General features: G+C 45.4%; 1 protein-coding gene and 1 long non-coding RNA gene across 3 annotated transcripts in view; both read left to right on the plus strand.

Annotated features, from left to right (window-relative positions):
• The first annotated feature begins 651 nt into the window (after positions 1-651).
• Positions 652-9,911, plus strand: part of LOC132975909 (B-cell lymphoma/leukemia 11A-like) — a 56,444-nt gene continuing 47,184 nt past the window's right edge. The window contains exons 1-2 of one of the 2 annotated variants that reach the window (XM_061040781.1): positions 652-1,012; positions 4,949-5,404. In XM_061040781.1, the coding sequence (XP_060896764.1) occupies positions 958-1,012; positions 4,949-5,404 (511 nt within the window). In that variant the 5' untranslated portion in view covers positions 652-957. The remainder of the gene's footprint in view (positions 1,013-4,948; positions 5,405-9,911) is intronic. The other variant, XM_061040782.1, reaches the window with a different exon arrangement.
• Positions 5,413-9,911, plus strand: part of LOC132975910 (uncharacterized) — a 7,950-nt gene continuing 3,451 nt past the window's right edge. The window contains exons 1-2 of the long non-coding RNA XR_009673332.1: positions 5,413-8,476; positions 8,535-9,911. The exon at positions 8,535-9,911 is cut by the window's right edge and continues 2,292 nt beyond it. This is a non-coding gene — a long non-coding RNA (uncharacterized LOC132975910). The remainder of the gene's footprint in view (positions 8,477-8,534) is intronic.

Here is a 9,911-nt window from a genome sequence, read left to right on the forward strand (position 1 = left end):
TCAGCAGGTGAAATTTTGGATAGCTTTCAGTGACCACCACATGCGACAGACTTTGTTCACACACACACACACACACACACACACACACACACACACACACACACACACACACACTCCTTCGGTCTGTAGCGTATGCAGCAGTGTTATATCCGCCCCCCTCCAGTGAGCTCCTGTCCGCGGCTTCCTTTGCCCTGTTTTGCGTCCACCTCCCTCTCTCTCTCTCTCTCTGCATATTGCTTTCATTAGACATCTCTGCCTCTTTCTCACTCGCGCGCGCACACACACACATTCACACACACTCCTCCCTCCCTCCAAGTGCCTCTAGTCCGGCCCCCCTGATCTCTATGTCCATTGGCTTCCACTGGGTCTATTTCTCATGTCCAGCCCCCCTCCCTCTCCCGTCCCTTCTCTCTCTCTCCCTCTCTCTCTCTCCCCCTCTAATGACCGTCCATTGGTGTTGTTATTGCGCGTCCCGTCCGTCCCTCCTCCCACTCCCACTCCCACTCGGGTGCCTCGGCCCTGCCCATGTTTTTGTATGTCGGGTGTCCGTCCATCGCCTGACGTTCAAGTTCGCCGGGAACGTCACGTCCGTGCACTTGAACTTGCACAGCTCAGAGGGGGGGTTGAGGGGAGGGGTGGCGGGCGGGGGGGTGGAGGGGGGGGCTTTTGCCATTTTTTCCATCTCTCTCCCCTTCTCTCTCTCTCCATCTACCTCTCTCACACACTCTCTCTCTTTTTTCTCCGCTCTCCTTTCTCAAAAAAGCCATGACGGCGATTCTGCGATCCATCTTCGCCTCCGCGCCATCTTTGTATTATTTCTAATTTATTTTTATTTTTTTCCTCTTGTGGATGTCAAAGGCGTTGGATGAAGATATTTTTCTGCCCCACCGGAGTCTCCTCTGTAACCCCGGCTCTCCCCGATGTGATCCGCGCTGAACGCCGCCGCCGCCAGCCACCATGTCTCGCCGCAAGCAAGGCAAACCCCAGCACTTAAGCAAACGGGATTTTTCGCGTAAGTAGAGAAAACAAAAAGAAAGAAAACATGTCACTTCTGGCTCCTTTACATTACATGCAGCACAGAGGGGGAAAGGCAGGAAAAAAGGGAGCTTGTGGACACCGGACGCACCGCTCGGACCCTGGACTTAACAGCATGGAGAGAAAGTGCGACAGCTCCGTGCGTAAAAGCCATCGTGAGATCTCAAAAGCCCGAAAGAAAGAAAAAAGTTTTGTTTTTCGGTTTACAAGCTTTACTGCACTTTTGATACACGGTGAGAATGTGCATTCATATGCTGATAGATGCCCCCTTGGTCTCTCCGGTCAGTGGAAGCGCGCAGAGCTCCCGGTAGCAGAGCGCGTCCTCTCCGCGGAGCTCTGTGGAGAAATCATGCCCGGAATATCGCTGTCTGATAGCTTCTCTGCAGGAAGGTTGTCATCTGCTCTCTCTCCCTTTCTCTCTCGTTATATTTTTGGATAATATTCAGGTAAAAAAAAACAAAAAAACTTGAATTTTTGGAACGAAGGGGGAAATCTTGTGTTTGATTGTTTACAACTACCTCCTCCTGTCAGCAGCTCGGCAGTAGAGACAACACAAATCGATTTATTGTAACGCATATTTAAAAATTCTATTGCTTCCCCTGTAAAAGCTGTTTATTGATGTTTAGTTTAGATGAGAAGCTTCCTTTACTAAGCCGGCACCAGAGCCGCTGCAGCTCAGAGTTACAGAGACAAGAAGCACAGCAACAGGACACCTCACTCAGTCCTGTCATTGTGTCACTATTTCTTATTAAGTCAAATTCAAACCAAGAAAAAAGTCATACGACTCCAAAGTTTAATGCACAGTAAAGGTAAGGACTTAAAGTCAGATCATTTATGCACAGTAGATTATATAAAAAGGAACAAAATTCCAAACATGTTTGGAAAAATCCGACTTTACGCACGGCGTTTATTTATCACTTAAACTTTATAATGACAAGTTTAGTCTTCGTAAATCTGACACGTAACGAGAGAGCAGATACGTGTGTTTGGAAACTGCGGGATGATTATTAAAGTGGTGCTTATCACCGCACCATGTGCCGCACTGGACGCCGCCTTGCATCGTTTCCAAGGCTCTCAAAGTGGCCCGAAGATGTAAAACCAGGAGATATTTGGACATTTTTTTCGCTTAAGTGCTTGATAATGTTTCGGTTTGTTGACTGGCTATCGCGTATGTATGCTTTGGGTAGAGACTGTGTATGTATGTATGTGTAATGTGTGTGGCCCCGGCTGGGTGACAGCGCAGCCACCATGTCCACGAACCGTCGCTAGGAGGCAGAGCGCGATCAGAAAATCCAGCGCTGAGCTCGAACCTGATCAGTTTCACCGCCACCCCTATCTACACGGGCTACTATTTTGCGATCTCTTTAGAATAAAGGGAGAGTATACAAGACATGGCGAGGGAGGGAGGGAGGTAGGGAGGGAGAAGGACCCCCCCCCCCCCCCCCACAACCACCACCATCACCTTATATCCAAATCTACATTTCCTCTTCATCAAACCCACCTCCTCTGCTTGTATCTCCTTTTTTTTTTGCATCACATTTGTACATAAGTGCAGGCTGAAATCAGCATGAAGCTACGCTGTAATATGCCTGCAGACCCTGCCGTTTACCCCCTCTAACATTACAGCCCATAGATTTCTGCAAATAAAAATTTGCAGAAATCTATGTTGTGTTACAATTGGAGCAAAAATTCACTTAAAAGGAAACATTCATCTCTGGTTGTTTCTTGTTGTCTTTTCCTTCTTTTCATTTCGTTATTCTTTTTTAATGGATTACTGATCAAGCAGTGCATCTCCGGTGTTTGTGGTGTAACAATCTAGCTGTAAAATGTTACCACCATAAGCAGTGCTTTTTATAATGTTAAATAATATATGGACATCTCCTTCCTAGATTTGACATCACATTTTAATCTACACGTTTTTCCAAAAATGAAAATAATATCCAATCACATTATTTGGGGCAGAAAGCCAGACTTTACACAGATAAGTTTACTAACTGCTTTTATCGATTTATTAGACTGGCAGGACTTTTGACCTCATGCTTACTAGATTCAGGACATTTATTCCTTCCTTTCCCCGTCCTGCAGGGAATGTGAATGTGCATGTTTTGATATATTAACAGACAGTACAGACACACACTTCTCCTCACTGCTCCTCTTTTTGTTTTACCCAGCTGTGGAGCCTTGAAAAATGTGATTTATGCATGTTTTTATTTGATAGAAAATTAACTCTGTGCATGGGGACCTGCTAGTATTTAAAAAAAAAAAAATCATTTAGGTTTTTACCCCTCCCTCACTTCGGTTAAATCCAACTGAATGTTTATTTTTACCTAACGGCGGATATCCACTCTTGAGTTCAACTTCAGAGGTGAGGGGCTTATGCAGCTTTCATTAGATTTTTTTTTTTTTGTTTTATCTTGATCTGTTGTGTAACATGCGTGGCATAGTGTTGACCTAAAGTTAAATCAAAGAGGAGAAGGGTGGTGTGTGTGTGTGGAGGGGGGGTGATAGGGGGGTGGTTAGTGGTGGTGGTGTTGGTGCAAGTCGGGAATTTATCATGTTATCTCCATGTCCCAGTTTGCGCACAGATGTCGTGCAGGATTGCAGCATTCAAATGATATTTCCTTGAGGGGATGTAGTCCACATTCAGACCCTATCTCTCTTTCTCTGACACACTCACACACACACACACACACACACATACACTCACACACAAACACACACACATTTGTGCATTCCCACACACACACACACACACACACACACACACACACACACACACACACAGACACGCACACACACACATACACACACACTGTTACACATGCATGCACAGGATCCCTTTTATCAGACAAAATCTGTACCAATCACCCAGACAGTGAAAATTAAAATCTATTTTTTGACTCTCAGTGGTTTTAAGTTCATTAAAATGTGAAATTGGCGGCTGAGTAAAGAAGGTCAACATGCATTAGGCGGCTAGCACAGAGTCAGACTCTTCACCTTGGACTGGAAGATTTCCTTTAAAAGAGGGACAGTGAATTATGTCCTCCCGTCTCGCTTCTCTAATTCAGCGGGCCGCTCTCTTCACACTCCTCTCCCTCTGCTGCAGGACGGGCTGAGCTCTCACAAAAGGCTGCTTAAAAAAAGTAGTTAGGAGTTAATCCGGCCCTCGGAGGGGTGAGGAATCGGGTTGAACGGCTCTTTTTGGGGTGATTTCCCGCTGTACAAGCGGCTGATATTTAAGAAGTGTAAGGCAGGCTCATGTAATCAGGGCAGAGGGAAGAGTTCTCCCTCTCGCTGACACACACTCACCGAGCCGCCTGCCTGCCTTCCCCGTCCTCTCCCCGGCTCTGACGCTGCTCTGTGACAGTTCTCCCTTCTGCTGATTACAGGATCAAAACCTTTACAAACAAGGATAGACAAGTCATCCACATATTTAGCTTATGTGTTGAACCATCATTTTTCTAAGCTCTCCCTGTCATTGGCTCTGAAATTGTTATCTTTGAGGAATCTGATTTGAGCTTTGCAGCTATTCAGCATATTCTTTCCCACCATTTCCCTCTTCTGATGTGTGATCCAGGCCAGCTCCTGCTGTAATCATTTTTCCAGTATTGCATGCATTTCTATCATTACAAGGCATATTTTCCCACCCCCTTATTGTGTGCACTACATGTCAGCTTGGCTTTAGCTTTGACTCCTGAGCTCTGATCCTCTGTGTGACTTCTCTTCTCATTTATTCTCACAAATAGTTCAATCAATAGGTTCTAATTACTGAAAAAAATCTGAACATGTGCTTATTGCTTTTGTTGTTGAACGTAACCGTCACTTTCTAAATTCACTCTCCCTCTTCCCTCCCACCCTCTTCTTCTTCTTCTCCCTCTTCCTCCATGCCTGTTCTCCCCCTCTGCCTTGCCAGCAGCCGAACCTCTGTCCACGGCTGTCATCTCGTCGGAGGAGCTGTCGGAACGCTGCTCAGAGCACTCAGAGGAGAGCGGCAGCTTCAATGGGCACCACCCAGGATCGACTGTGGGCCGGCTGGCCCGGTTGGGTCATGACCCCTCTCACCCCTCTCTGGAGCAGGACCTGCTGACCTGCGGCCAGTGCCAGTCCACCTTCCCCCTGGCGGACATCCTGCTCTTCATCGAGCACAAGAGGAAGCGATGCCACGGGCCTCCCTGCCTGACTGTTGGCCGGGGGCTGGACAAGCCCCCCTCGCCTTCCCCTGGCCTCGCCCTAACCCCGTCGCCTGCGCTGGGCTCTCGGCGCGGCAGGAGGCCTGTGGAGGTGGGCGTCCAGGCCACACTGGCGGAAGACGACGAGGACCGGTTCTCGACGCCTCGAGGGATTTTTCCCAAACTGGAGCCCCTCCCAGGTAATCAGACTTGTTTTCACACCAACAAACACACACCACCTTTGTCTGGATTAAGCCACAGCTGCACAGGTACTCAAATGTAGATAGACACGTCTTTCTGAGGCTGTGAGTCTCTGTAGAAGGTGTGATTATTGGCTTATGTGTACAAAAAGGAATATTATAAATCAATCAGAGCTATTTATAATAAACATGTGAGGGATAAATGAACTCTTCATCCTCCCTTTCTATATGTGATTTACCCGCGGATAGGGTTACTTTTGTGCGTATTGTGTTTTGCAACATCAGGTCTTGTTTTTCTATCATTGACACAATGTGTGAGTGTTGTGGTAGTTTCCAGTCTGGCCTCCATGTTCCTCATGGTCTCCTTCCAAATCGTGTGGGGGCTGTAGCTGACTTGAGTGCTTTTTAGGGGACAAGCATGTCAATCCTGGCTATGGAAAGAAATCTGATTGGCTGAGCGTTGTTTGGGGGAATGTTTCAGACAAACAACAACAGAGGGACGTCACAGGTGGGGAGGAAACCCGGGAGAGTACGCCCTCTGTTTTCATTTATAGCACACAAAAAAAAGGGACACACACTGCTTTGATTTACGGCAGCTTTCCCTCCCTGTCTGTGACTTTGTGTGTGAATCGTCTTCTGTCTTTACCGTCTCGTGTTAAGGGCAGTGTTCACTGTGTGACAGATAATGTTACAGACCCACGTCTGTCTATGTGTCCTTTGACTCATCCACTGAAAACAATGCAAAAAAAAAAGTGTGCATGTGTCTTTCCAGTCTCCCCAGTTTAGCCATGGTACCCAAACCCCTGTAGGCCAGACGCCAAGAGACTTGATGACCTTGACTTAGTACCGCTGGTCAGTGTGTGAGTGCTCCTGGGAGACCACATTGTGTGTGTGTGTGTTGCACTGGATGCTGGAAAAACTGTGTTTGTGTGCGACTTTTTCGTCTGGGGAGTATCTGCAGCCTCTTTCTGGGATTGGGTATGCATAATGTGTGTTCTTGCATAACACTTATGTGTGTGTGTGTGTGTGTGTGTGTGTATTTGTGTGTGCAGTTCTCTCATGTGGCCCTAGCAGATGTGTCCTGCTCTCGGTGTGGTTTTGCCCCCCCCCCCCCCCCCCCCTTTCACTGCCATCTTACCCGCAGAAGCCCAGTTCTCCATCCCTTTCATTTGTTTCCCTCTCTTCAGTTTACCTCCATACCAAACTTCATAGGTAAAATGTGTGATTTGACTGAGTTTTATCTTCCCCTTCCGCCTCTTCTCTTAGTACAAATGAGAGGCAAGTGGCGAAAGGGAAACGCCAATTTTAGTTTTTCTCTCAGTAGGGAAAGTCGTTTATTTAAAGCGTCTTAACACCACTAATTATTTGTTGCAGCGCCATTTTTTTTTTCTTTCTCGTGCATTTTAATTAGCAGTAGTTTTTAGTGGCGGGCTGCCTGTACTAAATTAGCCGTTACAGAAAGAGAGAAAGGGGGAGGGAGAAAAAAAAAGGGGGTGAAGATGAAATAGAGCGGCGGAAACACACCAGCAAAATATACACTTTCCCACTTTGCTCGTTGAATGCAACTCAGGATTCCTTAATGTTGCAGTTTGTTTCCATTTTAGAGTTAGGGTGCATTTGAGGAAGTATAGGCACAATAAGCGGTTGTCGACAATTATCTCAGTTCTCACAGTTTTTTTTTTACAGAGGCAGGACGTGGAGATTAGTAAAAGTTTTGTCAAAGATGCATTTGTGTGTGCTGTGCGTCAGGTTTAAGGAGGTAATGCCAGTTTATTTTTTTATTTTGATAAAAAAAGCTGCTTGTATCTCTGCTGTGACAATACATTTCAACACCCACTCCCACACACACACGCACGCACGCATGCACGCACACACACACACACACACACACACACACACACACACACACACACACACACACTCACTCACTCACAGACACTCACCGGCTAAACTGGGTTATTAGAGCGATTTACATCATAATACAGGCGTCTGGTTGCTTCAATAGCATTGTGTGTGGGAACGTCTTGGTAGGAACAGCTGTACACTCAGACAGGAGGAGAAGAAAACAGGACAGCAGCGTTATATATCTTGTCTGAAGTTGACGTCAAGCCGAACCAGCAGACAGACCGAGCATTATTAAACGCTTAAACCGAGGAGAAAGACTGGCTTGTAAAATATCCATCTGTAGCAGGAATACATCATTTTATTTACATGTCTCCTCTTTAATCAGAGCTTTCTCTGGACCTCGTCTCAGACACTGGGCACACACACACCACCTCACAGGCGGAATTTACGCAACACATCCATCCTCATAGGCGATAATTAAAGCCAGTATTTCCCTCCCCGACCCCAGCTTTCATCCTAATTGACCCCAAACTGTCACGCTGAGGTAAATATGTGAAAAGGGAAAAATAAAAAAAAACAAAAAACGGAAGGAATTTAAGCCATGATGATTGCCGTCCAAAAAAGCATTCTTAATGACAATAAAAGGAGGCGAGGGAAGAATGCGTGTGTTTCTTATTTGTAAATGCTGGCTTGGCATTCCACTGTGTCGACTGTCTTGACAATAAGGCCTCAGCTCAGCAAGAAGGCATCACATTTACCACAATAACAAAAGTATTTCATACTGACTATCAACCTTAAATATTTGACATTATGTCAGCAGATTTAAAGTTTCACTCTGGTTTGAGTCAGTAAAATCACGATCCATAGTCAATCATTTTAAATAGAATCCTCTTCTCCCTTTAGTGATCAAATGTAATTTATTGTATTTTATTCTGCCTCGTGGTATCTAGGGAACATTTTTCACCGTATGATGCAGATATTCTGATGCTCTTGTGTAGCATGTTTTTCTGCATGCATCTTGCCTGCATAATGGGATGTCTGTGTATCTGTGTCCACGGTCGGAGAGCGAGAGAGAGAGAGAGAGAGAGAGAGAGCTCCTTTGGCTGCTGCGAGGCTCAGAGGAACACAAAGCGTCGGACTTGTGCCGGAACGCTGCTATTTACATATCAAACAGCCTCGACCATGAACAGACATTACCTGTGTGTGTGTGTATGTGTGTGTGTGTGTGTGTGTGTGTGTGTGTGTGTGTGTGTGTGTGTGTGTGTGAGAGTGTGAGAGAGAGAAGACTGTACAGGCAAAATGCCGATCAGGGATGCAAAAAGGCAGCATACCCGCCCACCCACACCACACACACACACACACACACACACACACACACACACACACACACACACACACACACACACACACACCGTTAGTGCTCTCTCTCTTGCCCATTTATTCTATTAATCCCTGACTGAGATGAAAATTCTGATTATAATCCCTGAGGCACCCCTCATTCAGAAACAGCATCGCTAATGTCTCAAAAGAGAACGGTTTGCATGTGTGTGTGTGTGTGTGTGTGTGTGTGTGTGTGTGTGTGTGTGTGTGTGTGTGTGTACATTGATGTGTGAATGGCCATGTCTCTTTTAACTGAAAGAAGAAAAAAAAGTCTTGGCTTGAAAATTGAAATTTTAGAAGGAATTCTTTGTGGATTATTTCTGCTGTAAATACCATTTCCGCTGTCCGGTTTTGCCAATTGATTTCTCATAATTGGCAACAGGAATTGAATCTGTCCCTCAATGGGAAATCAGTGATAATATGTGTGTTAATGAGCTGAAATTGATACTCAGCCATTGCAAAGAATTATTCATTTTATTGACCATTGATTTTATTGAGCAATATTGACTGATAAACTATATTAGCATGACAATATTTGGCTATTAACAGAGATAATATCGATTGTTGTGCATGTTTTCAAATCCCTCATTTATTGGATGCATGAATATTTTCAGTCCTGAAATATGAAGAGCCTTCCTGACTTCTAGCCTTGTAACATGAGAATTGTTAGCCTGTGATCTAATGATTAGCAATTAGCTTATCATCACTGGTTAATGCTAGCCACCTCAATACACATTAGTGCATTTTTAACACCCATCATTGTCTGGCTCGGTGTCAGATCTCTCTCTCTGTCGCATGCATATTCTCTCCCTCCTCTTCTTTTTTTTTTTTTCCCTTTTTGGCTCATTCGTCCGTCTCTCCCTTCAACATTAACAGTCAATGCAAATCAGGGACAGCCAATTGATACTGAATCAATTACAGTATGTTTGGTGTGTGTGTGTGTGTGCGTGCGTGTATGTGTGTGTCTCATGCTGAAGCACATCCCGGCGAGCCTACAAAGAGATTTCACACACTGGCTGCCATTACTAATCTATTGTTGCTCCGTCTTTCTTTCTCAACACAAGATTTTATTTAGTGGACTCAAGTGCAGCGTTTGAACTGCAGCGTTTGTCTCCACAGAGACATCTGACTGTGTCGACATTTTGAATGAGCTTACTGAATGTAAACATGTTCGGGGTGTGCAGAAAGCATCAGTTGAAGGATAACACATACAGCAGGCCTCTGGAATGACTGGAAAAGCTAATAATCTGCCAGCGAGGCCAACAGGCTCTATTGTGTTTTA

This window comes from Labrus mixtus, chromosome 6 (assembly GCF_963584025.1).
Source record: "Labrus mixtus chromosome 6, fLabMix1.1, whole genome shotgun sequence".
Lineage (NCBI taxonomy): Eukaryota > Metazoa > Chordata > Actinopteri > Labriformes > Labridae > Labrus > Labrus mixtus.